We start from the raw sequence: 27620 nt of genomic DNA, 5'->3' as shown, positions 1-27620 counted from the left end.
GAAGGAGCTCTTCCAGAGCCTCAGGTGGCCGTAACACCTCCCTAAAGTCCCCCAGGGCTCTGTTCTTGTACAGACCAAAGGATGAGCAATGCCCAGCTCACCCTCATGTCAAGAAGTCTCCTTCCCTACGTGCCCCTCTCTCCCTTCACAGTCTCCCATCATCTACATTATATGAAGCCCCTTCCCTTCCTTTTACCAAGTCCCAAAGCCCAGCTGCTACTCTTGCTGTTAGGATAAAGAAATTCCAACCTCAGTAGCTGGAAAAAAAACATTCATTGGGAACATTTCACTGGTTGGGCAAATTCTTGGAGGCAGAAAACAGGTGATGTATAGATCAGGCACTTGAGGACATGGTTTAACAAACAGGCATGGTGTTGAAGGGTTGATGGTTGGACTCGGTGATCTTGGGTCTTTCCCACCCACAGTGCTTCTCCGATTCCATGTACAGTGTGGTGTGGTCAGGCCTGGCCAGGGTATGTCCCGGGTCACACGCACACAGGTCACGGGGGAGAAACGGAATCACGGAACGGCTGAGGTTGGAAGGGGCCTCTAGGGATCATCCTGTCCAGCCCCCTGCTCCAGCAGGGCCACCCAGCACACAGGGCACTGACTTATCCTGATGTGCTTCATACCCGGACATTGGCGTGGATTGCTGCCCTGGAACAGCCTCGGGAAGAGCACGGAAAGGGTTTCCATTTACCTGAGCAGATCACGCGGGTTTTCCCACCTGTCATTTTGCCTCTGAACTTTTCTGTTCTAGGGCAGATGCAGCCTTGATGGGTTGATCCCTCTTTTGTGAGGACCTGGAGATTTCAGTTCACCCACCTGCCATTATCTCTCTGTGTTGCTTGGTGCTTGCATTATCGCACATAACCTAATAAACCTCTTATAACACCCTTGCAGCCAGACCAGGGAGGTGTGGATAGGGTGAGTGGACTCTAAGGTGAATAGTAAGCTGTCCGGACTATTGGTTTCAGACTACGGGCATCCTCTGAGGTCTATACTGTGGTCTGGACTGTTCGGCATGTTATTCATTATTCTACACAGTGGGATGGAGTGTTCCCTCACCAAGTCTGTGCATGGTACCAATCTGAGAAGTGTTTATGTGAGGCAGTGCACCTTGTTCATTTAAAAGTCACCCGCCATTGATAAGGAGCCTGACAATGTGGAGAATGCTCTGACATAGCTCATGAACTTCCAAAACGATGAGCGTAAAGTCATAGACCTGCAGGAATTAAAAACATATATCAGTACAGGACAAGGCTGGCCAGCCACTGAGCAGCCTTGTGGAAAAGGGCCTGGCAGAACTGACGGGCAGTGAGTGAAGTCATTCGTGTTCCTTCGTGCTGATTAAAGCTAACTGTATGCTGAAGTGCATTAGCAAGAGCATGGACAGCTAATAATAATAATAATAAAAGTAATTATTCATTATGATGGAGCCCAGTTGTTCATTGTAAGAGGAGCCCAGTGTTGGGTTCCTCTACAGTACATGGTGCCACACAACGAATGGGGTTGGTGGAGACCTTTGGAGATCCCCTAATCCATCCCCTCGCACAAGCAGGGGCACCCTGGCCCTCTGCACAGGTCCGTGTCCAGGCGGGTTTGGAGCTCTCCGGAGCAGGAGACTCCGCAGCCTCTGGGCAGGTGGTCGCAGGGCTCTGGCACCTCTCAGTCGAGCTGCTCTTCCTCAAACTCGTGACATCCCTGAGGCCTCCGTGCGCACAGGGGTGCAGCGAGATAGGACTGGCACGGGATGGGGTACCCCAGGATAGGGGGCACCGGGATACGGGTACCCCAGGATAGGGGGTTCCAGGCTGGGGGAACACCAGGATAGGGGACACCCGGATAGGGGCACCCCAGGAAAGAGGGGGCACTAGGATATGGGTACACCAGGACAGGCGGCACCGGGATATGGGTACCCTGGGATAGGGGGTACCAAGCTGGGGGAACTCCAGGATAGGGGGCACCGGGATATGGGTACCCCAGGAAAGGGGGACACCCGGCATGCAGTGAAGGGCCTGGGTGCACCAGGGTCTGGGTGCACCAGGCTGTGGGTGCACAGGGAGATGGAGGCGCTGAGGGTGACAAAGCTCCGTGCGCAATGGGAATCCCGCAAGCCTGGATGCACAGGGAGGCGCACAGGGTCTGGATGAACCAGGATGACACCGGGATCTGCTAATGCCAAGGTGCACGGGAATGCTCACAAGGGCCTGGGAGCAGCTCCCCATCCCCAAGGATTTGGGGATCCTACCCCATGCGCAGCGCTCCCCAGGGCCCGGCTGGTGGCAGCCGAGTTGCCGCAGCACCATCCACGTGTCCCGGCTCCGATGGCCGGGAAACCGGAGCCGGACGGGCCATGGCTGCTGTGCTCCTTCCCGGCAGCCATGGGCTGCCCCGCGCCCCCCGGCACCCCAAGGGAGGGCGATCGGTGAGTGCTCCCCTCTCCTTCCCTCCAGCAGCCACATGGATCAGGGGAGCTCTGGCGAGTCTGGGATGGGCATCTCCACGAAGAAACTTTTTTCCTGTATTTATTTTGCAGCCAAAAGCTCCCAAGACTTTTCTCCATTCTCCCGCTCAAGCTGTTGGCTCCGAGGCCGCAGAGCCGATGCCGGGAAGCAGAGCCGGAGGAGAAGGACAGAGCAGCCCGCGGGGGCAGCAGCAGGAGGGCAGGAGGGGCCCTTGGGCCACCTTCATTCTCAGCTGGGATCCGCAGTGCTTATATATTTGCATGTGCAATATAAGTACTTTTAAGTTGGCTTGTAGTGTATACGTCCCTAGGCACTTCCCGATATATTTGCATGCTCCGTAGCAGCCAGGCCCTGTCAAGCCGGCGTGGACGGGGGTTTTGCTCCCTGTCCCGCAGCCACGGGCCACGTGTCGCCCCCCCCGCAGGTGCCCTGGGTGACCAGCGGGCGCAGGGCCGGTGTTTTGGCAACCTGGCGAATGCCCTGGGTTGCCTGGGCCCCCGCGAGGCCGTGACGGAGAATGACCCGCGAGCTTCCCGGGATAAGCGGTTCCCTGCGCGTCCCGGGGGGGTGGCCTCGGCACCGCGCGCCCTGCGTGCCGCTTGCCCGGTGGCAACGCGCGCCCTCCGCCTGGCAGGCGACCTGCAGGGCCAGTGGCAACCGAGCCGGGCGCCGGGAGCATCCCAGCCGCGCCTGGGAGCGCCCGGCAAAGCCGCGGGCGCTACGAGGACGCGAGGAGGCTGTTTTCCCGATACCGGGGGGAGTCCCGAGGCGGCGGGACAGCGGGTGGCACCGCCGGGCGCCCCGTGGAGCGCCTGGGGGACGAGCGGGCGGGCGCCGTCACGCGCGAGCTCTCCCCGCGGAGCGGCGGCTGCTGCCGGTCACGCGTGGGTCCCGGCTCCCTCCCGCCCGGTGCCCGCCGGAGCGTCCCCGCCGCCCGCCTTGGCCCGGCCCCGTCCTGCACCCGCCGCGGTGGCCGGTCCCTGCCCGGCCGCGTCCTGCCGAGCCTCTCCGCTGGTCCCTGCCCGCGGGACGAAGCCGCCTGCCCGCGAGCCCGGCCGAGCAGGGAGCTGGAGCGCTGCCTTCCCGCCGGGAAAGGGGCAGCGGGCGCCGCCGGAGAGCGGCTGCAGGGGAAGGGCGAGCGGGGAGCGTCGCCGCGGCCGCCGTGGTGGGGCCGCGCTCCCGGAGCCGGATTCGGCCCCTTCCAGAAACTGGGATGAGCCAGAAAGCGGCAAAATTGCAGGCGGATGTCGCCTTCTGCTGGACACTGACACCCGCTCAGCAGCAAGGAGCGGAGAACCCCAAACCTCCCCTCCGTCCAGTTAAAACCCCGCTTGCAAATTCAAATCCGACCGTTCCCTCGAGCCCCTCCGTGCATCTCCCTCGGAGTCAAGGTTTAAGCCCCTCGTGGCCCTTCTCTTTCCGCGTTGCCGCAGGCCAGGCCGAGGAAGCCGCGCTCGCCTCCCGCGTGGGGCTCGCAGGTAGGCGAGCGAGGGCGAGCGGAGCACGGACACAGCTCATCGCACAGCAGCGCCCGGGCTGCATGTTATCCACGCGTTTATACCCGTATATTTATGCACACAGAAGAACAGGGAGCGGCGACTGCAGCGCAGCAGCGCCGGGGGCCGCATCCCGCTCCCCGCGGCGGCGCAAGAGGAGCCGCATCGCGTCCCTCATCTGCAGCCTCTTGTGACACCCGCGGGGTCCCACGAGCCCGGCCAGGGGCTGGCACCGAGACGCGGGTACCGGGATCCAGAGCCGGAGTGGGACAGGCTGCTCACCCGCCTGGGGGGCTTGTCCGGAGCTCCAACGCGCCGCTGTTTCCAAAGCCGACAGCAGCTTTGGGGCCGTATTTTTATTTCCAAAATAATTGCAAATAAAGCTGGGTTTTGTAGGGAGCCTCTTGCCCGGGGCCTCATCCCCGGCAAACGTGACGGGTCTGGACGTGCACCGGCTGCCGAGCCCCGCGGGCGCCTCGGAGGGGCCGGGGGACGGGGCGGGGGGGTTCCGAGTCGCCGCTGGGTCCCGCGGGGCCCGGGCCCGTCGGTGCCGCCCCGCCGCCGGGGGCAGCCGAACGGGGCCGGGAGGAGCCGAGCGGGGCCGAGCGGGAGGAGCCGAGCGGGCTCGGGAGGAGCCGAGCCGGGTCGAGCGGGAGAAGCCGAGCGGGCTCGGGAGGAGCCGAGCGAAGCCGGGAAGAGCCGAGCGGGCTCGGGAGGAGCCGAGCGAAGCCGGGAAGAGCCGAGCGAAGCCGGACGGAGACGAGCGGGGCGGGACGGAGACGAGCGGGGCCGGGAGGAGCCGAGCGGGGCCGGGAGGAGCCGAGCGGGGCCGGGAGGAGCCGAGTGGGGCCGGGAGGAGCCGAGCGGGGCCGGGAGGAGCCGAGCGGGGTCGAGCGGGAGGAGCCGAGCGGGCTCGGGAGGAGCAGAGCGGAGCGGGAGGAGCCGAGCGGGCTCGGGAGGAGCCGAGCGGAGCGGGAGGAGCCGAACCGGGCCGGGCCGGGCCGGGCCCGCCGCATGCCGGGGCCGCGGGCGCTGCTGGGGCTGGGGCTGCTGGTGGCGGCGGCGCGGGGGGCCGGGCGGTGCTCGAGCCGCCCCTGGGGACGCGCCTGGGACTGGGGCCGCCCCCACTGCGACATGGCCGGACCCGGCGGGCCCCGCTTGCTCGGGTAGCGCCGCGCGGGGGGGCTGGGGTGTAGGGAGCGGTGCGGGGGGGTCCCTGGAGGGCAAAGGGGGAGCATGGGGTGCAGGGAGGTCCCTGGGGTGCAGGGGAACCCTGGGGTGCAGGGGGTGGCAGGGGGTGCAGTAGCGGGTGCAGAAGGTGGCAGGGGGTTCAGGGGATCCCTAGGGTGCAGGGGTCCCTGGGGTGCAGAGGGTGGCAGGGGGTTCCTGGGGTGGCAGGGGGTGCAGAGGGTGGCAGGGGGTGCAGGGGACACAACAGGCTGTAGCCGCTGCCCCCCAGGCCTCCCCTGCCCAGCATCGTCCCCTCCTGCCCCAACCCTGTTCACTTGTCGGCCCTCCCTGCTGGGGGGACCCAGGCGGCCCCCCTGCCCAAAGGCTTCCTGCAGTGCCCTATGCCAGTCTGTCCCCACCATGCCTGTCCCATCCCCATGGTGCCCACTCCGTCCCCACAGTGCCCACCCCATCCCCACGGTGCCTGTCCCATCCCTGTACCCATCCCCATGGTGCCCGTCTCGTCCACGTCCCACCCCCACGGTGCCCTCCCTGTCCCCACGGTGCCTGTCCTGTCCCTGTCCCCATGGGTCTGTCCCATCCCCAGTGCCCGTCCCGTCCCCCTCCCCGTCCCCACGGTGCCCTCCCCATCCCCACGGTGTCTTTCCTGTCCCTGTCACCATCCCCACAGTGCCCATCCCATCCTCATGGTGCTTGTCCTGTCCTATCCCATCTCCATGGTGCCCTCCCTGTCCCCACAGTGCCTGTCCTGTCCCCATCCCCGTCCCCACAGTGTCTGTCCTGTCCCTGTCCCATCCCCACGGTGCCCGTCCTGTCCCCATCCCCGTCCCCACGGTGCCCTCCCCATCCCCACAGTGCCTGTCCTGTCCCTGTCCCCATCCCCACGGTGCCCATTCCGTCCTCACGGTGCCTGTCCTGTCCCATCCCATCTCCATGGTGCCCTCCCCGTCCCCACAGTGCCTGTCCTGTCCCCATCCCCACAGTGTCTGTCCTGTCCCTGTCCCATCCCCACGGTGCCCTCCCCATCCCCACGGTGCCTGTCCTGTCCCTGTCCCTGTCCCCATCCCCACGGTGCCCTCCCTGTCCCCATGGTGCCCATCCTGTCCCCATCCCCACGGTGCCCTCCCCATCCCCACAGTGCCTGTCCTGTCCCTGTCCCCATGGGTCTGTCCCATCCCCATGGTGCCCGTCCCGTCCCCATCCCCATCCCCACAGTGTCTGTCCCGTCCCCATGGTGCCCGTCCCGTCCCCATCCCCGTCCCCACGGTGCCCTCCCCATCCCCACGGTGTCTTTCCTGTCCCTGTCCCCATCCCCACGGTGCCCATCCCATCCTCATGGTGCTTGTCCTGTCCTATCCCATCTCCATGGTGCCCTCCCTGTCCCCACAGTGCCTGTCCTGTCCCCATCCCCGTCCCCACAGTGTCTGTCCTGTCCCTGTCCCATCCCCACGGTGCCCATCCTGTCCCCATCCCCGTCCCCACGGTGCCCTCCCCATCCCCACAGTGCCTGTCCTGTCCCTGTCCCATCCCCATGGTGCCCTCCCTGTCCCCATGGTGCCCGTCCTGTCCCCATTCCCGTCCCCACAGTGCCCACCCCATCCCCACGGTGCCTGTCCTGTCCCTGTCCCCATCCCCACGGTGCCCATTCCGTCCTCATGGTGCCCTCCCTGTCCCCAGGCAGGCCGAGGCTCAGGCCATCGACCAGGAGCTCTTCAACGAGTACAAGTTCAGCGTGGACCAGCTGATGGAGCTGGCAGGGCTGAGCTGCGCCACGGCCATCGCTAAGGTGGGCAACCCCCGCATCCCGGCCGGAGCATCCCGCCTATCCCGGGACACTCCGCCTTGGAGGAGAACATCTTCCCCCCTCTCTCCAGGCTTACCCGCCGGACTCCTTCACCACGAGCCGGCCCACGGTGCTCGTCGTGTGCGGGCCGGGCAACAACGGAGGCGACGGCTTGGTGTGCGCCCGGCACCTCAAGATGTTTGTGAGTCTCTTGCTGCCGCGGCCGGGAATGCCGGGAGCGCCGGAGCGTCCCCGCGGCCGCGCTCAGCTCCCTCCCCTCCTCGCAGGGCTACGAGCCGACCGTGCACTACCCCAAGCGCCCCAACAAGCCCCTCTTCGAAGGCTTGACCACCCAGTGCCAGAAAATGGGCATCTCCTTCCTGGCCGAGTTCCCCGCGGAGGTAGGACGGCCGGAGCGCGGCGCGGCCGGCGCCTGCTCCGCGGAGGTGCCGTGACGGCCCGTCCCTCGCCCCTGGCAGGCGGCGCTCATCGACGAGCTCTACGGCCTCGTGGTGGACGCGATTTTTGGCTTCAGCTTCACGGGAGCCGTGCGGGAGCCCTTCGGCAGCATCCTGGACACCCTCAAGCGCGTCACCGTCCCCATCGCCAGCATCGACGTCCCATCGGGTGAGCCAGGGCGCCCGTCGGGGGACGGTCCCCAGCTCGGGACAGCGCGTGTGGCGTTTGGAGGGTCCCTGCCGCCCCCGCGGCTGGAGCTGCCCCTGTCCCTGCAGGCTGGGACGTGGAGCAGGGCAGCGCGGACGGGCTGCAGCCGGACACGCTCATCTCGCTCACGGCGCCCAAGAAGGCGGCGGCGCGTTTCCGCGGCCGCTACCACTTCCTCGGCGGCCGCTTCGTGCCCGCGGCGCTGCAGGAGAAATACGCGCTGGGCCTGCCGCCGTACCCCGGCACCGACTGCGTGCAGCAGCTGGCCTAGCGCGCGGCGCCGCGGCGCTCCGCGGCACTGGGGCCGTTGCCGGCCGCGGCACCGTTTCTCTACAATAAAAATTTATTGACGCTCTTCAAAAAGAGCAGCGGTGTCTGTCCCCTCACGGCCCGTGCGCAAGGGGACACGTCCAAGGCCTGCTGAGGGGCAGGGTGGCCCTCGCTGGCGGGAAGGCTCAGTGGGTGACGGCGCTGGCCCGTCCCCTCCGGCACCAGGAGCAAACAGGGCTGCTCCAGCGGCGCCGGGAGCACCTCGGAGTCCCAGCAGCACCGGCAAGTGCACCGGGGCCGGATCAGGAGCCCGCAACCCCGGCACCCCTTCACTCTGCCTCCTCCTGCCTCTTCTTCCTCCTCTTCTTCTTCCTCTTGGGGCTGTGCCCAGCATGACCTGACTCTTCTGCCGGTGCCTCTGTTGCGCTCTCCTCTCTCTCGACGAATTCTTTGTGCTTCTTCTTCTTTTTCTTTCTCTTCGTGACCTTCTCTTCCTCTTGCGCTCTGCTCTCCTCCCCGCTGGCCTCCTGGCTCTGCTCGGCCTCACCTCTGTCTTTGGACTGTTTCTTTTTCTTCTTTTTCCTTCCCCTTTCTGCCGGGGGGCCGCTCTCCAGGGCCTCCGGCTGCCCCTTTTCCAGCCTGTGCGCGGCCAGGAAGGCTCGTTCCTGCTCCTCCAGGCGGGCCAGCTTGGCGCTCATGGTCAGGCCGTGCCGGGCGCCCCTGCAAGGGGCCCAGGCGTCCGGCAGGGCCTGGCAGGGCCGGTGCCACCCAGCGCAGCCTCCTTCGAAGCCCCTGCAGGAGCGGGGAGTCCGAGAGGGCAGCCCCCTCCCCAGCCACTTACTTGTGCGCCGTGCGACCTCCGCACGCTCGGATCAGCTCCTCGTCCGTCAGCCTGCAGGACGCAAGACATGTCACCCCCTGCGCTGTGACCTGCACAGGGGACCAGGATCCAGGCCCACAGCACAAGATGCTCTGCTCTTTCCCCGCCTTGTCCCACCAGAGCTGCAATCAGCAGGAATCAGGTGCAAACAGCTCCCCAGGCCTTGCCTCCTGGCCGAAGAGAGATCCAGCTTCTCCTCCTCCTCCTCCTCGCTGCTCTCCGAGGCGGCCGGCGGCTCCGCAGCCTCCTCCCCGCGTGCCGTGAGCGTGGCCGCCTGCAGCGGGAGCGGCGAGGATGAGGAAGGGCGCGGAGGAAGGCGCGGGCGCCCAAGGCACCTTCCCCGCGGCCGCTCACCTTCACGAAGCGGCCGTAGAGCAGCACGGCGGCCGCGCCGCCCGCCCGCCGCGGCTTCTTGTTGCTGATCGCGGCGTCCTGCTCGGAGAGCGTCTTCACGGAGACGCCGTCCTAGGACGCGGAGCCGTCACGGTGCCGCTCGGGGGCTCCCGGCACCGGGGGGCACGGCGGGAGGGCCGGGAGCATCGCGGCTTCCCGCGGTACCTGCGCGGCCTCCACGGCGATGTTGGCGGCCGACTTGTTGAAGACGTGGTCCCACCAGTGGAAGGTGAAGGGCTCCGCCGCGTCGTGGCCCACCTGCGGGACACGGAGGGTGGCATCGCCGGCCGGACGCCCCCCGGGCCGCCCCCTCCCGGCCTTGCCCCCTTACCCCAGCCGTGTCGCACTTCACCTTCACCCGGATGGCCTCGGCGATGCCGTCCTCGCGCTTGCCCAGCCCTCGGCCTGGGGACAAGGGGTGGCGTCACGGGGGTGGCAGCAAGGGGGGGTGGCTGTGTGGCTGCAGCATCACCCCAAACCCTGTGGGGAGGGTTTGGGGCCAGGCGGCTGGTGAAAGGGGACTAGGGGAGCCTTGGGAAGGGGGAGGCTGCACCGTGAAGGAGCTGGGGGACACCTGAGGAGGTGGGGGGGAAACGGGAAGGTTTGGGGGGGGGGGGGGATCCCCTGCGGACGGACGGGACACGGGGAGGTTTGGGGCTCTCCTTGGCGGGGGGACATGCGGGTCCCCGGCGGGGAACGGCGCTCCGGGGGGCCGGGCCGCACCTCGCTTCCAGCCGTGCCGCAGCAGCTGCCGCTCGGCGAACTGCATCCCGCGGCCCGGCGGCGCCGGGGGGCCCATGGCGGCGGGGACGGAACGGGACGGGACGGGACGGGACGGGGCTGCCCGCGGCGCCGCACGAGTCGCCTCACGCGCCCCCGCCGCCGCGCACACTGCGCATGCGCGTGGGGGCGGGGCCCTGCGCGCGCAGAGCGGGGGAGCGAATGGGCGGGGCCGGGTGGGCGGGGCACAAGACGGAAGTCGGCGCATGCGCAGAGGGCGCGCCCTGTGCGGGGGCGGGGGGGAGCGCCCTGGGTGTGCATTGCGCGTGCGCGCCAATGTATGGGGCTGTGTACACGTATGTATGGGGTTGCGCACACCTATGTACGGGATTGCACACACCTATGTACACGATTGCACACACCTATGCACGGGGTTGCACAAACCTATGCACGGGGCTACACACACCTATGCACGGGGTTATGCACACCTATGCATGGGATTGTACACACCTATGCACAGGGTTGTACACACCTATGCACGCAGCCGTACACACCTCTGCATGGGATTGTACACACCTATGCACGGGGCTGTACACACCTATGCGCAGGGTTACACACACCTATGCACGGGGTTGTGCACACCAATGCACAGGGTTGCGCACAGCTATGCATGGGGTTGTACACACCTATACGTGTTACGCACACCTATGCATGGGTTTGCACAAACCTATGCACAGGGTTACACACACGTATGCACGGGATTGCACACACCTATGCAGAGGGTTGCGCACACCTGTGCATGGGGTTATCACACCTATGCACCGGATTGCACACACCTATGCACAGCCGCATCTCTGCTTGGGTTTGCACACAAACCTATGCACGGGGTTGCACACACCTATGCACAGCCGCACATGCACACCGACCTGCTCTTTGCATTGCATCTACATGCTGTTAGCAGTGTGTTCCTTGCCTGCAGGCACACGCAGGCTGCATATATACATGCCCATGCACCTATGCATGCCGTTGCACACACGAGCTGGCAGTTGTGCATTGCATGCAGGCATGCAGCCTGCTGGCCCTGCATTGCATGCACACGCATGCACACATGCACCGACCTGTGCTGTGCATGGGAGCTGTGTGCTGCAAGCTGTGCCTTGCATGACCTGTGTGCAAACCCACTCAGGATTTGCTACACGCGGGATTGCACACGCACTGGCAGTTGTGCATTGCCAAACTGCAGCCGAGTACTTAATGCATGCAACACCAGCACCCTATGCCATTGCACAGCACCCACTGCCTTGCACGTGCGCCTCGCACGTGTTTGTTCAGGATAAACTCAAAGCGTTGTTAACACAGCCCCAACGTGCCCCTGCCAGGTCTGCAAAGCACAATTGCAAAGCACAAACAAGTCCTTTTACGGGAGAAATCACTCCAAGCAATCAGCCGGATTCATCACTACCTGCTGAGGAAATTGCTCCTTCCATTGCATTTTAAAGGCATTAATTCTATTTAATGGAGAAAAGCACAAGGAAAACACCGGTAAGAAGCACCTTGGGGCAGGTCCTCTGGGAGAGAGGGACACGTTGGTAGAAAGTGCAATTTTGCCTCTAAAATGGGGGTTGAAGAGCAGGGATTAGGGAAAGCTCCCGGAGGGGCTTTAGGTTGCACTGGAAAGCTCCCTCCTCACCGGCTTTGGACCCAAGGTCAGAGGGAGCTGGCGAGAGCCAGGATGCAAGGGCCTGCCTGGTCCTGCTCGGGCTGCAAAACCACCTTCCTGGCATTCCCAAAGGAAAGCCAAGGAGATCCTTGGCCGGGATATACCGAGGCGGCAGCTCCTGGCAAGCCATGTTCCCTATGGAAAAGCCAGGCTCAAATCCCCTTTCCACCCTCAGCCGTTAGCACTCACCCAGTCTGTTTATCCTACACCCCCTTGGATGCACTTAGGCTACTAAAGCAGCACTGGGTAGTGCCAAACTTCACCCAAGAGCATTTCTTACTAGTTAAGTGTCAGAAAGGGAAGGAAGCCCCCAAAAGTGGGCAGGTTGCCCAAGGGCCCAAGTCATCAACAAGAGGGAAGCGGGTGGCAGAAGTGGCACAGGACTAATTAATGGCAGGTGACGAGGGGAACCTCAATCAGCTTAAATGCAGCAATCAAGGAAGATACATGGAGCGCAGGAAGACGGATGGTTGTGCGCATTTATTTTTCTTTGATAAAAATGGTACGCAAATTACACAGCCACGCAGGCTCTGGGGAAAGTGTCACCCTGCTGGTCCTGGGGAAGGGGTTCTTGGAGAGCAGTGACACTCAAACACAGCAAAATGGGGGGGAGAAGAGGTGGAGAGAGAGATGATGGGGCTAAATGGGGCCGAACATGAAAACTTCAACATTTTCCAGTGAAGAGAAGAGCTCTGTTTGTTTCCTTTTGCTTTTACACTTTCATAAGCGAGTCTGCTGAGCACAAGAGTCACCCCTCTGACGCCACCGCACAGGAACTGGATTGCTCGTGCGGGAAGACCCCTTTAAAGCACTTCCATCTGCACAGCACTTTCAACCTCAGGTTCAAGAACAGCAAGCCTGATGCCTAAAGGCATCCTAAAGGCTCCTACACCATCCCCACAGCATAAAAAGGCCATAGTTCAAATGTATTTTTCATGCGCATCAACCCTTTTAACGAGGAAATCGGGCACACACCTGTGTGCAAGGGACACAGGCTCGGCTCATCCAAGGGAAATATTAAAACAAAGGACATCAGAAATTTCCAAGTCACTTCAATTTTTCTTTTGATCCATTCCCAATAAGATGCCGGGAGAAGTAACCAAAACCAACTTGGCTTCAATTTTAAATATTTGCCTGGAACGAGGTCTAGGGGAGGGAATCATGTACAGTTAAAATCAAGCTACTCAAAACACAATCATTCTGTTAAGTAACTAGAAGTATCGCCTCTACCATCTAGAGAGAAGAAGAGTGTCTGAGACAGAGGGCATATTTAGGAAAAAATACACATCTGAAGTCTCTGTGGCCACGATGAGAACTGGAATCCACATACAAGCCAGTTAAAGAGCATTTCAACATGAAATCTTAACTTAGTAGGAAGGTCAGGGGTTAAGCTGTATCTTTTTTTTTTTTGTTTTAAATACATGGACAGCTGTCAGATATGAAAATGATGGTGGGCTTTCTCGAAAGGTCCCCCTGTGCATGTGTATGGATGCGTGTGCTGACGTCTGTGGGGCAGCAGGACCGGAGTTTAGGAAGGCTGGGAGCCCAGCAGTCTCTCAATAGCTGCGTTGATGTCCCCGCCGGTGGCGATGAGCGCCTGCAGGTTGGCCTCGCGGTTGATGAAGCCCATGGCGTTGAGCTGCTCCAGCTGCTGTTGGAATCGCACTTCAGGACTCTGCGCCTGCGGGAGGGAAAGGACGGGAAGAGCTGGGATTCGGAGAGCACAGGTGGCTCCTGCGGGCAGGGTCAGTAACAAGGGCTGAGCAGGGGCCCCAAACCAATTTTCACAATACTGAAGCCCTCCAGGCTCTCCGAGGGACATGAAAACAGCCAGCGCACACAGCTCTAGCCCAAAATCAGTACCTCAGGCGACAGCAGAGCTGGCAGGAGGATGCCCAGCACTTGATCTGTCCCTCTAATTCCTGAACTTCAAGCCTGTGCAAATCATAGAACCATAGAATCATAGAATGCTTAGGGTTGGAAGGGACCTCTAGAGATCATCTAGTCCAACCCCCCTGCACACGCAGGGTCACCTAGAGCACGTGGCACAGGGCTGCGGCCAAGCGGGTTTGAAGATCTCCAGAGAAGGAGACTCCACAACCTCTCTGGGCAGCCTGTTCCAGTGCTCTGGCACCCTCACTGGGAAGGGATTTTTCCTTAAGTTCCTGTGGAACTTTTGATGTTTCAGTTTCCGGCCATTTCCTCTAGTCCTATCAGTGGCCACCACTGAAAAGAGACCATCACCATCCTCTGCACTCCCTCCCTTGAGGTATTTATATACACTGATTAGATCCCCTCAAAGGGTCTCTCTGTTCCCCAGAGAGCCAGCCATCCCGAGACACCAAACCATGCCAATTTAGCAGAAATCACCGTAGCCAGGAAAAACCTGTTGGGGACCCACAAGTCTGGAGTAGGTGGGATCAGAAAAGCGTGTGGTTCAGCCCCGAGCTGCCCCAGGAGCACGTGGGCATGTGGTACATACTTGAGAGCTTCCTCCAGCCAGCAGCTGGATCATCTGCTGCATCAGCTGCTGCTGAGGGTTACCACCCCCGGCTGGAGAGGCACTGGCCGGCGTCGAAGCGGAGGGAACGGGGTTCTCCGGGATTGTGCTTCCTCCTGTAGAGGACGGGGGCATTCGAGGCATGCCGAAGGAACCGAGGCTGCAGGGAAAAGCAGGCTGCGCTCAGGGGCGAGCCCGAGGGCTGCCCCAACGCACCCACCCAGCCTTGTGGCTCTGCATCTCGTGCTTCTCCCCAGGGATAAAATTCTTGAGGGAGGCGATGCCAAATACCAGAGGCAAAAGATGGTGGCGGGGAGGACCAAACATTTCCCAAATTTTTTTCCTTTTCGTTTGCAGAAGGAAAGGGTCAAGGACTTCCCACACCATGTACAAACAAGCAGACCGTGCTAATTAGAGCTCAGAGAGGCCCGCAGGCGCACACACAAATTCCCAGGACAGAAGATCTCCGAATCAACAGCTCCCGGTACCAAGCGTGCGGGTTCTGCCTGCAGAACCCCCCTCTAAAGCACTTACTACCTTGGCACTAGTCCTGGGGCCTCCGTCTGCAGCGTCTGGAGGCCCTGCTGGATCTGGAGGAGCGCCTGCATGGCGCGAGGGTTGGTGAGGATGGAGAGGGAGTCTGGGTTCTGCATCTGCGGAGGAAAGCAAAAGGGCTCATCTGCACAGAGGTACCTGGACAAAGGTCAGCTCAGACTCCCTAGACGAGCTAAGTGCATCATAGCAGAACCGGGCGCATCCGCCTGCAGAGCCGGAGTGATTTTATTCGAATGAAGCAGCTGCTCTAGTGCAATTAGCTGTCTTAATTTTTTACTGTCCACACTGGGGTTTCACATAGCTTAACTAGCCTAATTTAAAGTTCACCTTTAGACAACTTAGATTCTAAACAAGCTCTGGTTTCTCTCTCCCCTTTGGAAACCCCTTTCTCGGCAGCCCAAACCCCCCGGAGCCACATGCTTCCTACCCCACTCGACCAGGCAGCTGAGATGCTCCCCTTCCTACGGGATGAAAGGGGCTGAGAGCAGCACAGGGCCAGACAGGGGCCTTTACCTGCTGCAGGAAGACAGGGAGCTGAAGGCGGAGCTGTTCTTGAAGCTGTGGATTCCCAGCAAAGAGGGGGACATTTACCATGATCTAGCAAGAGACAGCACACGTAGGCAGGGTCAGAGGGTGGCTGTTAAACCCTCTGCAACCAGACCACGAACAGCAAGTCACACGTGCCCATGACTCCCTCCCTGGCTTTCAGCTTACTGCCCTGGTAACAGGGGCTGAATGAGCCAGCTCAATTCCTGGAAACAGGGCTGAGCCGGGGCTGCCGCCCACAGGCCGAGGGAGGCCATTCCCACATCCCTCTGAAAGCTGCCGCCTTCTTTTTGGGGATCTACCGAGATACAGAGAATTTTTGAAGCCTTAGGGCTCAGGACTACGGCTGGCTTCAAGCTATCGAGAAATACAACCCGACTGCCTATTCACTCAACGCTCAAATTCCTGCAAAGAGAAACCTGTCCAGCTATAGCAGCAGGCTGGTCTCATGGGGGTTGTGCTTGAGGCCTGAGGGTAGCAGACACGCTGCAACTTTTACCTGTGCTGCAAAGTCTGGGTTCTGGGCAAGAGTTTGCATCATGCTCCGCATATACGGGGCGGAGATCATGTTCTGCATCAGCTGAGGATTTTCGGAAATCTGCTGCAGAAGTCCTTGCATCTCTGGGCTGTTAAACATGCCTGCAAGGGGAAGGGAAGAGAAGCAAATAAACCCCTTACGCTGAGCCCTGCTGCAGTGGCTGCAATGCAACATGATGCACAACAGGGTGACATCACTGGCCAGCAGCAAATGCAGCTGTGAACAGCGGTGGTGCTTTGCTTGCCACCTCCTGTCCTCTCACGAGCTGCAGGGACACCTCCGAGTCCCAAAGTGTCCCCAGCCAGGCACACAACGAATGACCCATTACTCCCAACTGGGCTAGAACCATCCATCTGGCAGAGTCACAGACGGGGAACCTCCCTCCAAGGAAATCTGGCTACCTGCCCAGCCAGGAGGCTGCTCCGCTTGCCGCCTGCGTACGTACCAGCCCCGATGTTAGCAGCGTTCAGCCCAAACGGGTTGGATACAGTCGGGGTGCTCTGAGGGGTTGTAGAGCCCGCGTTCCCTTCGCTGCTGGGCGCCTGGCTTTGGGAAGCGGGCGGCGTGGGGCTCCAGGGGTTCGGTAACGGCTCCCTGTTTTCTGTCCGTAAAGGCTGAGAGCTCGAGCTGTCAGAATTCCCCGCCAAGGAAGAGAACGGATTGTTGCCAAACTAGGGGGGAAAAAAAAAGGATCAACCTTAATCAGTCAGCCCTAAAGGAGAGCATGAGACTAACCCCAACACGGCACGAACTAAAGAACAGCCCCTCACGTGCATCCAGGCCCAGCCCTTGCTAAACACGTGCCATAATCTGCCTCCAAGAAAGCTGCAATCCTCAGCGCACCGCATTCAGAAAGAGGCTCAAGAAACAGCCACAGCCCTGAATTTGGCTCCCAAATACGGGGTTGCAAAACACTGATGCAGAACCAGCAGCTGGGCACGCCGGTAGGTAACGCTACGCTGGAGCGTGTCCGTGCAGCCGTGCTGCTGGGAGAAACCAGGCTCCGTAGGAAAAGCCGGCAACGGGAACGTGGCACAACGTGCTCCTCCCGTCTGTCATCTAACAGGGGAGGGGACAAGCGGGCTGGATGTGACACGGGGACCGTTCCCAGCCCCAGGGGCGGCTGCGGCCGTACCTGCTCCCTGGCCGCGCTGAACATGGGCTCCTGGATGTCCGTGTACATACGGCGCAGGGCGTTGTATCCTCCCGGGATGCTCTCGAGGTTGCTCAGAGCCCGGTCCTGGTTCCGCATCATTTCCTGCATCATGGCAGGGTTACGAGCCAATTCCATGGTCTGGGAGAAAGAGGGAAATGCGGAAAGTTGAAGCCTACGCACAGCAGGGGATGGAGAGGCTGGTTAGCAGGCCAGTGATACCATTCTGCTGATCTAGTCCAGCACTGAAGGAGTTAAATCTCAGCTCCCAGAAGAAAGAGCATAATTAAACCCGTTTTGCAGCCAGAGAGCACAGAGATCATTTATCCAAGCAAAGAGAGCCCAGGGATCCTGGCTCCTCCCCTCCTCGCTAAGCTCTCTTCCTTCACAACCTCAGCTCAGCTGGATAAGGTTGTTTCGTTTCTAAGCAGTATCAGGACATCCAAACATTTAACACCCATATGTTCCCACTCAAGTTGAGGCAGTGCATTCAAAAACTGAGAAGGTAGAGGAGTTTGGATGCTTCCTGTTTCAGGAAAAGCAAGTGATTCACCATCTCCAGACTTCAGGTGGGTAACCCCTGCACAAGAAACCTCCAGAGCGGATTTGAAGTACAGATCATCTGTGGTTTGGTCCAGCAAGTCTGAGATTTGGGGCACAACTGACTCAGCCCTAAAAAACGTAACTGAGAAGCAGACAGAAACTAGTCTCACTGAGCAAGAACCTGGAAACTGCTCCTGATGAGGCTGCCTGGGGAAAGCAGAGCCCTGGCAGGGGCTATTTAGTACCTGGGCTTTCACTCTCCCTCCATACTCCCGATAGGCTTGAGGTCTTACACTCTGTTCTCTAGGAAACGGGGTCTCTCTGTGCTGGGACCAGAGACAAAATTGAGAATTTTGGGCCCCAGCCTGTGACTAGTGCTCTCCACTGATAATATGTGGCAAGATATTGTTCATACAGCCCTGTAGTCTTTAACTTAACAATCTACAAAGAGAAACAGAGAGGAACAAAGAGCTTTTGCAGCAGCTGCACTTCACCACAACTGGTTTTGCTCCCATGCCTGAGTCAGAACAGAGTCGCCTTGCATGCAGCACAATGGGAATATCACAGCATCCTTTTTGCCCAACACATGATGGATTCAGTAGTCCTGGAAGGGAGATATTACTCAGTCCACGTGCTTGCAATCCATAACTACTCATATAACTCAAGAGCACCATCTGTTTGGGGGGAAGATCACAGCAGAAAGAAAGATCTCCAAATTCACTGGAGCTGGAATTTACACTCTGCCTTGCAAGGAGACCCCAAGGCAAGTCCAGAGATGCTCCTAGCTGTGTTTCAGACAGGTCCTGGCTTTGCTGACTCACCTGCCTCATGAGCTCTGGGTTATTCAGCATGTGGCTTATCTCCGGATTTCGCTCCATGAGCTGCTGCATCTGGGGGTTGGCCATGATCATCTGCCTCATGAGGTCGGGGTTGGACATCATGTTCTGCACCAAGGGGTTCTCCATGATCTGAGAGAGCATCTCCGGGTTGGACATGAGCTGCCGCTGCATCTGCTGCTGGAGCTCCATGAAGTTGGCGGAGCCCATCCCGAGGTTGCCCAGCCCAGTGATGCCACCAAAACCAGCTGGAGAAGGAACAACAGGCGGGGAGAGAGGCGTGAGTCAGTAACTGTGGGCAGCTGCAAAAAGGGGACGAGAGCATCAACTGACTGCGCTGCACCTACGGGTTTCCTACTCCCACAGCAGCCAGCTCTGCGCGAGGACATCCCACACACGCTTCCGAGCGCTTCCAAAAGGGATTGCAGATCCCTGAGCAGGGAAACTGAGGCACAGTGAAGAAGTGCCTCATGCAAAGCCCATAGCAAGCAACAGAGACGACTACCAGGGGCCGAGAACCCCAGCTCCTTGCTCTCATCCTAAGTAATTCTTCCTCTGGCGACCGTCACTTACACAGGATGGACGCGGCACTGTGAGGGGCTCCGTCTCCGGTACCTGCCATGGTCCCTGACCCACTGCTCCGCCGGCTGCCGCTGCCCGTGTCCGAGCCGGCGCTGCCGGACGTGGAAGGCTGAGACGGGGCAGCGGGAGACGAAGGGGTTGCAGTGGGGGCGGAAGCAGCAGTGGGGGCAGAAGCAGCAGCTGTAGGATCTTGGACTCTGCAAGAAGGAAAAACAGAAACATCATTAAATTCCTAAGATTCGGGCAAGTTAAGCAGAGTCCTTTCTGTAGGGGACACAGGACTGTGCCCCGCACTCTGAAGTCACCCATGAAGCCAGTGGTTCCAGCAGCAGCCACCACGGTGTGCACAGATTCACAGCTGTGTTTTCCAGATGCCTTCCATGTGTTGGAATATCAGCCTCCCATCGTGATGCGTAACAGCCCTGACATTTTATCCTGGCCTGCATCAAGTGGCTTGACTGGTCTTACTCTGAATTACAGCTGGCTCTTCCTTGAATTGCACTGAACTATTTACCTCAGCCATATCCTTGAGCAACGAGCTTGCTCCAAACAGGAAAATCCTCCTGCTCCCCGATGGGAGCCACAGGAGGCTAGAGCAGGGCTAATGCATGAGGAAAGCCAGAAGCTGCTTTGCTGCAATTCCTTCCATTACTAGCAGTGCTCCTGGGGGACAAAAGAAGATTTAGCTCTATTCTGGAGAGGGGGAAACTGAGGCACGAGCTGCTAATATCATCCGTGCCATGAAACTACGACATGTTCCTGGACAGCGTGGCTGCGAGTGCACATCCTTGCTGCTGGCTGTGCTGGATCCCTGGATCCGGGAGGCTTGGATCACTTGGATCACAGGCACTTGGAGATCCCAGCTCCTCTCCAGGCCCAAGGCCAGACACCCCCACATTTAAAGATACTCCGAAGCATCTGCAGGCACTGCAGGGACAACCCTGCAGAAGCACTTCGGAACTAACCCACAAAATCCACCTTACTCCCTCCAAATTAAAAAATACATATATGCCACCAACAAAGAACCAAAACTAGTTGTTTTCCCAAGAACGATTCCTGTTTCTAATTCTCTTTCTTCTTTCATTGTTACTCCATGACTTACATAAATCTAACCTGAAAACCCCTTTCCATTTTCCAGATTCAACTGATTGCTGCCAAAAGTCAACTGAAAGCCCCCGAGGAGGAGGCCGGGCACGTGGGGAAACAAAGCAAGTGGGAAGCTGAACAAAAAGAGAGGGAAGGAGGAAGCTGCAGGGAGGTCACTTGGCTTCTCTGTGCACAGGAAGAGGCTGCAAGGTCTTCAGCGAGCGATGGCTGTTAGAGACTAAAACCAGCAACGCGGGCAGCGTTCTCGTTTACTCTTGGAAACGGGTCACAGGTACCAGGGCTTGCTGTGGAGACGGCACCAGCCTGTCGGGCTGCCTGGAGATGCAGAATCCAGACACGTGTGTACGGAGAGCTTCTCTCCGAGGATCCCAGGATCAATGTGCTCCGTGTGTCCTGCTCTCCGTGCCCTGTACGAGTTTGCAGGAGCTGGAAGGCAGCACGAGCCCAAGAGTGGAGCGCGTGACAGGAACTAGCAGAATAACCAGGTACTGAATGTGCCACGTTGAAATTCAACGGGGGCTCAGCAGGAGTGTGACTCTTGCTAACGCCTCGTATTTATCAGAGCTACGGCAGCACCACGCTCACGCGGGCCCCTGCACAATTACCAAACCCTCATGTTTGTGTGCTGTGTTTATAATTGTGTTAGAGAAGACTCAGCCCCCTGAGGTACCTGTAAATTTACACAGGGAATGTGTTCAAGCAGCAAAAAGACAGGCCAAGGGATAAGCCCCGGTTACGTGGAAAGCAGGAACCTCAAGGACTCCTCCTGCCAGATCCCTGTCACCGCTCACAAATGGCCCAAATCCACCACGTCCCCCCTGCCCCCCACGGCACCGGTTCTTACTTCTGCGGAGTCTTAATGACCAAATGCACAGTCAGCCCATCTTTGATCCCATGTTGATTCAAAGTGTCTCCATCCTTCAAGATCTTCCCCGCAAAGATCAGAACCAGCTGATCCTGTTTGGCTTTAAACCGCCTGGAAATCTCTTCTTTGAACTAGAAAACAAAACCAGAGCACTTTTCAGGAAAGGACCCGAAAACAGAAACCCAAATATTTCAGACAACGCATTCCCTATGGAAACAGCATGAGGAACGGGCACTCCCTCTGAACTTCACCCAGGAGCAGCCCGTGCACATGCCAACTCATTCACCAATTACTGAACATATCTGATGCATTAACGGGAAATAAAAAGAAAGAAAAATCTTTTCTTTTTTTTTCCTAGGGAAAGCCCAACTCTCTGTGATTTAATACAGGGCAGAGCTCTGTGGAAAAGGGAACAATTCTTTACCAGCCAATGGAAATAAACTAGGTCTTTCCTAATTCCCCTTTCTGCGCCTGTATTCCCCACGAGCACGAACGCGGACATCTCCTCCTAACTGTGTAACGAGGTGGGATTAACACCTGCCAACAAGATCACCGCTGCTGCCTCGGCTAGCGCGTTCCCAAGTTCACTTAGCAGGAAAGAGCTTTGCGCTTGGAAGCCAGAGACAAGAGGGAATTCGCACGGAAACGCCGGGATGACAAACACCTGTCCTAGCGGAGCTTAAAGCCTTTGCGTTATAACCCGTGCAGCCCACGCTGCAGAGAGCGGGCCCAAGCCTCAACCTGCTTACGAAGCTAATCAGCGTTTTCTCCTCAACAGAGCGGTCCCTGGACACCCTGTTTATCCCGGCAGGCTCAGGGAGCCGGCCGGGACGGAGCGGGAGAGCCCCGGAGAGCGCAGGCCCTGCGTGCCCCGCGCCGCCCGGAGCGCAGCCCCGTCACGCTGCGCTCCCGACCGGAGCCCCGGTGATCCGCATGGGGCTCCCGCGGGGACGGGCACCTCGGCAGAGCCGTTCCCGGCGAATCCCGGCCCGCCGCCTCCAGCCCGGGACCCCCCTCGGCGGGACGGGCCCTCGAAGGTGCCTCCCGCGCGGCCGCGGCGGCCGGGCCTCCCGCGCGGCCCCGATTGCGCAGCCCTTCCCGGGCCAGCGGGGTAAAGGGCAGCCCTGCCCGGGCCCCCGGTGCCTCCCCCGGCTCCGGGCTCCGACTCTCCCGTCACGGCCGCCCCCGCCGGGCCCTGCCCAGAGCCCCCCGCCCCAAAGGCCAATCCCCCCCGGCTCCCCCGTCTAACGCCCCAGACTCCCCCGTGTCCCCCCTTACCACAAACCCTCCCCCAGGCTCCCTCAAAGCCTCCAGTTCCTTCTCGCCCTCCCAAGCCCCCTCCCCAGCTCCCTCACAGCCCCCCAGACCCCACACACCCCCCACCCCAGCCGAGGCCCCATGGCCCCCCCCGCCCGCCCCCAGCCTCACAGACCCCCGCCGTCCCTCCCACCCCCACTACGTCCCCTGAAGCCACATCCGTCCCCCAGCTCCTCGCACCCACCCAAACCGCCCCCTCCCCCGGGGGTTCCCACCCGCCTTCCCTAAATCCAGATTCTGCCCCCCCAAAACCCAACCTCCCCCCCCCGGGCCCTCACACCCGCCCAACGCCCTCGCCGGCCGCCGCCCCCCCCGCCGCCGCCGCCCCCACCTCGCGCACGGAGGCGCCGTCCGCGATGACGATCTCCTCCTTGTCCTTGGGGGTCTTCACCGTGACGCGGATGAGGGGGCCGCCCGGCTCGGCCGCGCCCTCCCCGCCGGGGCCGGAACCGGGGCCGGAACCGGGGCCGCCGCCACCGCCACTCGGCTCCGCCATCTTCGCCGCCAGCCCGGGCCGCGGCCAGAGGAGCGCGGCGCGCGCGGCAGAGCGGCGCCCCCGCCGCGCCGCGCCGCCCCCTGGCGGCCGGGAGGGGAACGGCAGCGCGGGAGGACCCCGCCGGGGGCGCCGCTCGGCGGGCGGGCCGAGCGAAACGGGGCAAAAGCGGCCGCTTTTGGGGCCATGTGTCATTAACGCCGTTTAATTACTCGGGATCTACAGGCAGCGTCTTTCCCTGGGTGCCCCAGCCCGCTTCGCGTGAGCTGCTGCCCGTCTGCACCCGCTGATAACAGCCCCGGGCTGGCTGGTTTGCTGGATAAAACAAAAAATACAGATTTTTCAAGTGATTATATTGAGGCTTTTCCAGCTTATTTTTGCTCCCTGAGGTTGCTTACCCCCAAGTGTTCTTGTCTGCGACCTCCCCACTGCAATGTGGAGCTCCCCGCTAGACTTTTGCAAGGATATAAAACAGGGGTCAAAAAGCAGCGTTTTGCTGCCTGCTTTGCAGGGCCAGGAGGAAGGGAGGGAAATCCTGGGTTCCCAGCCTTGCACCACCTTCCCTGCTTCGGTCCAGATGGATTTTCCATGAATCTGTGGCCAGGATAGTGCCGGGCTCCCTCGTGGGGGGAAGGGGGGAAGCAGGGATGCAGGTTGTGACATGGGGAGTGCTGTGAGCATCCCAGGATGGGCTGAGCACTCCGGGATGCAGCTAGGACCATCCTGGGATGGGCTGAGAACCCCAGGATGCAGCCAGGAGCATCCCAGGATGGGCTGAGCACTCCGGGATGCAGCTAGGAGCATCCCAGGATGGGCTGAGAACCCCAGGATGCAGCCAGGAGCATCCCAGGATGGGCTGAGCACTCCAGGATGGGCTCAGCACCCCAGAAAGTGACCGGGAGCACCCTGGGATGGGCTGAGCATTCAAGGATAGGCTGAGCACCCTGGAATGCAGCCGGGAGCAGCCCGGGATGGGCTGAGCATCCAGGGATGGGCTGAGTTCTCCAGGATGGGCTGAGCACTCCGGGATGCAGCTGAGAGCACTCCGGGATGGGCTAAGCACCCCGGGATGCGGCCGGGAGCACCCCGGGATGGGCTGAGCACTCCGGGATGGGCTGAGCACACCGGGATGGGCTGAGCACCCCGGGATGCACTGAGCACCCCGGGACGCAGCCAAGAGCGCTCCGGGTTGGGCTGAGCACCCCGGGATGGGCAGAGAATCCCGGAATGCAGCCAGGAGAGATCCGGGATGGGCTGAGTACCCCGGGATGGGCTGAGAATCCTGGAGTGCGGCCGGGAGCACCCCGGGATGGGCTGAGCACCCCGGGATGGGCTGAGCACACCGGGATGGGCTGAGCACACCGGGATGCAGCCGGGAGCACCCCGGAATGGGCTGAGCACACCGGGATGCAGCCGGGAGCACCCCGGGATGGGCTGAGCACCCCGGGACGCGGCCGGGAGCACCCCGGGATGGGCTGAGTACCCCGGGACGCGGCCGGGAGCACCCCGGGATGGGCTGAGCACCCCGGGATGCAGCCGGGAGCACCCCGGGATGGGCCGAGTACACCGGGATGGGCTGAGCACCCCGGAATGGGCTGAGCACACCGGGATGCAGCCGGGAGCACCCCGGGATGGGCCGAGTACACCGGGATGGGCTGAGCACCTGGGATGGGCCGGCAGCACCCGGGATCGGCCGGGAGCGCTCGGGATCGCCCGGGACGGGACTACAAGTCCCAGGCTGCTCCGGGCGGCGCGCGGCGCCGCTGCCGCGGGGGGGGGGGTGCCGGGCCCGCCTCCCTCGTCGCCGCCCGGTCGCCAGCGGGGCCACCATGCTGCGCCCCAAGGCGCTCACGCAGGTGCTGAGCCAGGCCAACACCGGCGGCGTCCAGAGCACCCTGTGAGTGCGGCCATCCCGCCCGCTGCGGGATGCGGCCGAGCCGCCATCGGAGCCGCCCCGGCTGGAAAACCCCCTGGGAAACGCTCCTGCGTGGGGAGATCGGGACTGGGACGGGGTCCCGAGGCGGGAGGAAGGGGGTGATCCCGCTGCGGAGCATCGCGGACCCCCCGCCGCTCCTTTCCCACCCTTTCCCAGGGTTTTCCAGGCTCCCGCTCTCTCCTGCAGGCTCCTGAACAACGAGGGCTCCCTGCTCGCCTATTCCGGCTACGGGGACACAGACGCCCGCGTCACCGCGGCCATCGCCAGCAACATCTGGGTGGCCTATGACAAGAACGGCCACCAGGCCTTCAACGAGGACAACCTCAAGTTCATCCTCATGGACTGCATGGTGCGTCCCCCCGCCCCCCCCGCCTCCTTTGGCTTCTGGGGTTGTTTTTAAATTATTTTTCCCCTTTTTCCCTCCCGCAGGAGGGTCGGGTCGCCATCACGCGCGTGGCAAACCTGCTGCTGTGCATGTACGCCAAAGAGACGGTCGGATTTGGGATGCTGAAAGCCAAGGTAAGGCGGGAGCTGCCACACGGTGCCGGGGGGAAAACAGGGAATATTGTGCAAATCCCCTAAAGATGGGAATAGAAATGATGGAGAAGGGTGAGGGGCTGCTATGGCACCTCCCATGCCAGCCCCAGCACTAAAATGCTGCTTCTTTGAAGCCCCCAAGTGCAATTAAAGTGCAATTAAATTAAAGTGCAATTAAATCAAAGCCGCCGGGACGCGGGTTGGAGCTCACGGCACTCTCCGCTCGCAGGCGCAAGCTCTTGTCCAGTACCTGGAGGAGCCACTGACGCAGGTGGCCGCGTCCTGAGCGCTCCGAGGCCGTCACCGTCTGCTTCCACCTCCGGAGCCGGCACAGGAATACGGGAACCGATCCTGGTGTTTTGTCCTGCCTTGAAAAATATGGGGAGCGGGAGGGAAGGGGAGAATAAAATCGTGGCTGATGCTTGTTCCCTACCTTGCGTGTGTTTGTTTTTTAAATGAAGAGTCATAGGATTTGGCCCTGCATTTGGGAGTGGGCTGGGGTCCGCTGGGCTCTGTGACGAGCAAAATGCAGCGAAATACAGCAAAATAGAGCAAAATGCATGGGCAGCTTGCAAGATGCATGAGCCCTTTGGGGCCTAACCCGGAGCTGGGTCCCCGCTTGCTGCCGACTCTCCCTTGCTCTTCCCGGTTCTCGCACGATGGCAGCAGAGACGCGGGAACGCACGGGGCCCGCGGCGGCGGCGGCCGGGCCGGCGGTGCCAGTGCCGGGGCAGCGCTTTGCAGCTCCTCCTCCTCCTCCTGCCGCGCGCGGTCCCGGCGGTGACATTACCTGCCCGACCTGCGCCACCGCCTTCCCCACCCCTTGAGTCAACGCAAGCGGCGGCGCCGCGGCCTCCGCTCGGCCGCCGAAACTTGTCCCCCCGCGCGGTGCCCCGCAAAGGGGAAGGAGGAGAGCGGCGCTCGCCGGCGCGGCCGGAACACCGCGGAGATGGGCGCCGCCGAGGAGGATTACAACTTCGTCTTCAAGGGTGAGCGGTGGCCGGCGGCAGGACGGGGGGGCCGCGCGCGCTCCCCGTGACCGCCCCGCGTGTCCCCACGCAGTGGTGCTCGTGGGCGAGTCCGGCGTGGGCAAGACCAACCTGCTGTCGCGCTTCACCCGCAACGAGTTCAACCACGACAGCCGCACCACCATCGGCGTGGAGTTCTCCACGCGCACCGTGCTGCTCGGCACCGCCGCCGTCAAGGCGCAGATCTGGGACACGGCCGGGCTCGAGCGCTACCGCGCCATCACCTCCGCGTAAGGGCCGCGGGGACGGGGACGGGCCGGCCCGCTGCGAGGGGGGCTCATTTCCGTGCCCCGTGCCCAGGTACTACCGCGGGGCCGTGGGCGCCTTGGTGGTCTTCGACATCACCAAGCACCAGACGTACGACGCCGTGGAGCGCTGGCTCAAGGAGCTCTACGAGCACGCCGAGGCCGCCGTCGTCGTCATGCTGGTGGGCAACAAGACGGACCTGGCGCAAGCTCGCGAGGTGCCCACCGAGGAGGCCAGGATGTTCGCAGGTGCCGGGCAGGGGCCGCCGTGGGGACGGGGACGGGGACGGCGGCTCCGCTCACCCCTGTCCCCGCAGAGCGCAACGGGCTGCTCTTCACCGAGACCTCGGCGCTGGACGCCACCAACGTGGAGCTCGCCTTCGAGAGCATCCTCAAGGGTAGGGGCGGCCGCCAGGATGCTCCATGCTCATCCTCTTCCCTAGTCCCCTGATCCGCCTGTTCCCAGTGCAATGTGCATCCCGCCAAAGCAGGGGTGTATCTGGGAGCAGCGTGTGCCGGGAGCATCGGGGCAAAGCGCTACATGGGTCTTGGGCAAGAGGAAATTGCCCAAACGCTCAGGGTGTTCCCGGGCACCCAAGGGAGCGGAGCGGAGCGAAGCGGCTCCGGGGGCAACCGGGCGCTGAGCCGGGTCCCCGCCGCGGCGCCGCTCTCTTGCAGAGATCTTCGGCAAGGTGCAGGAGCGGAAGCAGCGCGGCGGCCCCGACGGCACCGTGGAGCTCGCCGGCGGGAGCGCCGGGAGCGCGGCGCCGGCACAGCCGGAGCGGCGCCCGTGCTGCCTGGCCCTCTGAGCGCCCCGGGCACCGCCATAAACGCCGGGAAGCGCCGGCTGCCGCAGCTCCGCGCTGTCCGCCTCGTTATTGCTGCGCTCCGAGCGGGCGCGTGCCCGGCACACGGATGCTCCCGGGCCGTTGCGGGGAAACAACCCAGATGTGGGCAGCATCTGCGTGGTTGGACGCGGCGGGTGACCGGGATCACATTGCTCACGCCGCAGGATCGCATCCATGCGCCTCAGCTGAACCCCCGCTCCGGGTATTCCCTGGGAGGCGGGAAAGCCACCTCCAAATAAAGAAAGGGGTCGCTGCCCCTTTAAGGCGCAGGTGAGGCTGCCTACCTGCCCCAGGTGAGCGCCTGCGGCCATGACGGGCAGCCCGGCTGGCCAATGGGAGCCGAGCGGGGAGCGGCAGCAGCCAATGGGGGTGCAGCAGGGGCGGGTGTGGGCAGGGCAGGTGAG

General features: G+C 61.7%; 5 protein-coding genes across 8 annotated transcripts; 3 read left to right on the top strand and 2 right to left on the bottom strand.

The window, feature by feature from the left end:
• Positions 1 to 4960: 4960 nt before the first annotated feature.
• Positions 4961 to 7880, top strand: NAXE (NAD(P)HX epimerase). The gene is made up of 6 exons (XM_088537332.1): positions 4961 to 5130; positions 6833 to 6941; positions 7030 to 7140; positions 7226 to 7339; positions 7418 to 7565; positions 7673 to 7880. Exons 1-6 carry the CDS (start codon positions 4979 to 4981, stop codon positions 7873 to 7875), a joined length of 837 nt encoding a protein of 278 aa, XP_088393458.1. The 5' UTR covers positions 4961 to 4978; the 3' UTR covers positions 7876 to 7880.
• Positions 7881 to 8192: 312 nt separating this feature from the next.
• GPATCH4 (G-patch domain containing 4) lies at positions 8193 to 9964 on the bottom strand. The gene is made up of 7 exons (XM_088537308.1): positions 9871 to 9964; positions 9479 to 9552; positions 9313 to 9405; positions 9109 to 9219; positions 8922 to 9028; positions 8716 to 8766; positions 8193 to 8594 (listed from the first exon to the last, which is right to left on the bottom strand). The coding sequence occupies exons 1-7, from the start codon at positions 9944 to 9946 to the stop codon at positions 8204 to 8206; spliced, it is 903 nt and encodes a 300-aa protein (XP_088393434.1). The 5' UTR covers positions 9947 to 9964; the 3' UTR covers positions 8193 to 8203.
• A 2662-nt stretch (positions 9965 to 12626) lies between these two features.
• Positions 12627 to 22641, bottom strand: UBQLN4 (ubiquilin 4). 4 transcript variants are annotated; one of them, XM_088537325.1, is made up of 11 exons: positions 22461 to 22641; positions 20792 to 20943; positions 18832 to 19037; positions 18244 to 18506; positions 16862 to 17020; positions 16172 to 16397; positions 15688 to 15827; positions 15156 to 15239; positions 14622 to 14740; positions 14070 to 14247; positions 12627 to 13268 (listed from the first exon to the last, which is right to left on the bottom strand). In XM_088537325.1, the coding sequence occupies exons 1-11, from the start codon at positions 22623 to 22625 to the stop codon at positions 13116 to 13118; spliced, it is 1845 nt and encodes a 614-aa protein (XP_088393451.1). In that variant the 5' UTR covers positions 22626 to 22641; the 3' UTR covers positions 12627 to 13115. The 4 variants fall into 4 exon arrangements, with proteins under 4 accessions (XP_088393451.1, XP_088393454.1, XP_088393452.1 ...); XM_088537328.1 differs by having other exon boundaries at positions 14625 to 14740; positions 22461 to 22639; XM_088537326.1 differs by lacking the exon at positions 15156 to 15239.
• A 1789-nt stretch (positions 22642 to 24430) lies between these two features.
• On the top strand, positions 24431 to 25448 carry LAMTOR2 (late endosomal/lysosomal adaptor, MAPK and MTOR activator 2). Its single transcript, XM_088537355.1, has 4 exons — positions 24431 to 24519; positions 24745 to 24907; positions 24988 to 25077; positions 25325 to 25448. The coding sequence occupies exons 1-4, from the start codon at positions 24452 to 24454 to the stop codon at positions 25379 to 25381; spliced, it is 378 nt and encodes a 125-aa protein (XP_088393481.1). The 5' UTR covers positions 24431 to 24451; the 3' UTR covers positions 25382 to 25448.
• Positions 25449 to 26042: 594 nt separating this feature from the next.
• On the top strand, positions 26043 to 27177 carry RAB25 (RAB25, member RAS oncogene family). Its single transcript, XM_088537329.1, has 5 exons — positions 26043 to 26084; positions 26158 to 26353; positions 26424 to 26617; positions 26686 to 26766; positions 27047 to 27177. The coding sequence occupies exons 1-5, from the start codon at positions 26045 to 26047 to the stop codon at positions 27175 to 27177; spliced, it is 642 nt and encodes a 213-aa protein (XP_088393455.1). The 5' UTR covers positions 26043 to 26044.
• Positions 27178 to 27620: the final 443 nt, after the last annotated feature.

Source organism: Tinamus guttatus, unplaced genomic scaffold (assembly GCF_059628265.1).
Source record: "Tinamus guttatus ecotype Peru unplaced genomic scaffold, ASM5962826v1 Tinamus_guttatus_pri_ptg000744l, whole genome shotgun sequence".
NCBI lineage: Eukaryota > Metazoa > Chordata > Aves > Tinamiformes > Tinamidae > Tinamus > Tinamus guttatus.
The sequence above is the reverse complement of the archived record's forward strand: the minus strand, read 5'-3'. Positions and strand labels throughout refer to the sequence as shown.

Bases quoted from the DNA above. Each gene is read 5' to 3' on its own strand.
- LAMTOR2 (XM_088537355.1), top strand. From the start codon at position 24,452: ATGCTGCGCCCCAAGGCGCTCACGCAGGTGCTGAGCCAGGCCAACACC. The intron at 24,908-24,987 runs GTGCGTCCCCCC...TCCCTCCCGCAG, and splicing joins TCATCCTCATGGACTGCATG to GAGGGTCGGGTCGCCATCAC. The intron at 25,078-25,324 runs GTAAGGCGGGAG...CTCCGCTCGCAG, and splicing joins TTGGGATGCTGAAAGCCAAG to GCGCAAGCTCTTGTCCAGTA.
- UBQLN4 (XM_088537325.1), bottom strand. From the start codon at position 22,625: ATGGCGGAGCCGAGTGGCGGTGGCGGCGGCCCCGGTTCCGGCCCCGGT. The intron at 18,507-18,831 runs GTAAGTGACGGT...TTCCTTCTCCAG, and splicing joins CAGTGCCGCGTCCATCCTGT to CTGGTTTTGGTGGCATCACT. The intron at 14,248-14,621 runs GTAAGTGCTTTA...TTTTCCCTGCAG, and splicing joins CCAGGACTAGTGCCAAGGTA to CCTCGGTTCCTTCGGCATGC.
- NAXE (XM_088537332.1), top strand. From the start codon at position 4,979: ATGCCGGGGCCGCGGGCGCTGCTGGGGCTGGGGCTGCTGGTGGCGGCG. The intron at 7,340-7,417 runs GTAGGACGGCCG...CGCCCCTGGCAG, and splicing joins TGGCCGAGTTCCCCGCGGAG to GCGGCGCTCATCGACGAGCT. The intron at 7,566-7,672 runs GTGAGCCAGGGC...CTGTCCCTGCAG, and splicing joins CAGCATCGACGTCCCATCGG to GCTGGGACGTGGAGCAGGGC.
- GPATCH4 (XM_088537308.1), bottom strand. From the start codon at position 9,946: ATGGGCCCCCCGGCGCCGCCGGGCCGCGGGATGCAGTTCGCCGAGCGG. The intron at 9,553-9,870 runs GTGCGGCCCGGC...CCTTGTCCCCAG, and splicing joins GCGGCACGGCTGGAAGCGAG to GCCGAGGGCTGGGCAAGCGC. The intron at 8,767-8,921 runs GCAAGGCCTGGG...TGCGTCCTGCAG, and splicing joins GATCTCTCTTCGGCCAGGAG to GCTGACGGACGAGGAGCTGA.
- RAB25 (XM_088537329.1), top strand. From the start codon at position 26,045: ATGGGCGCCGCCGAGGAGGATTACAACTTCGTCTTCAAGG. The intron at 26,354-26,423 runs GTAAGGGCCGCG...CCCCGTGCCCAG, and splicing joins TACCGCGCCATCACCTCCGC to GTACTACCGCGGGGCCGTGG. The intron at 26,767-27,046 runs GTAGGGGCGGCC...GCTCTCTTGCAG, and splicing joins CTTCGAGAGCATCCTCAAGG to AGATCTTCGGCAAGGTGCAG.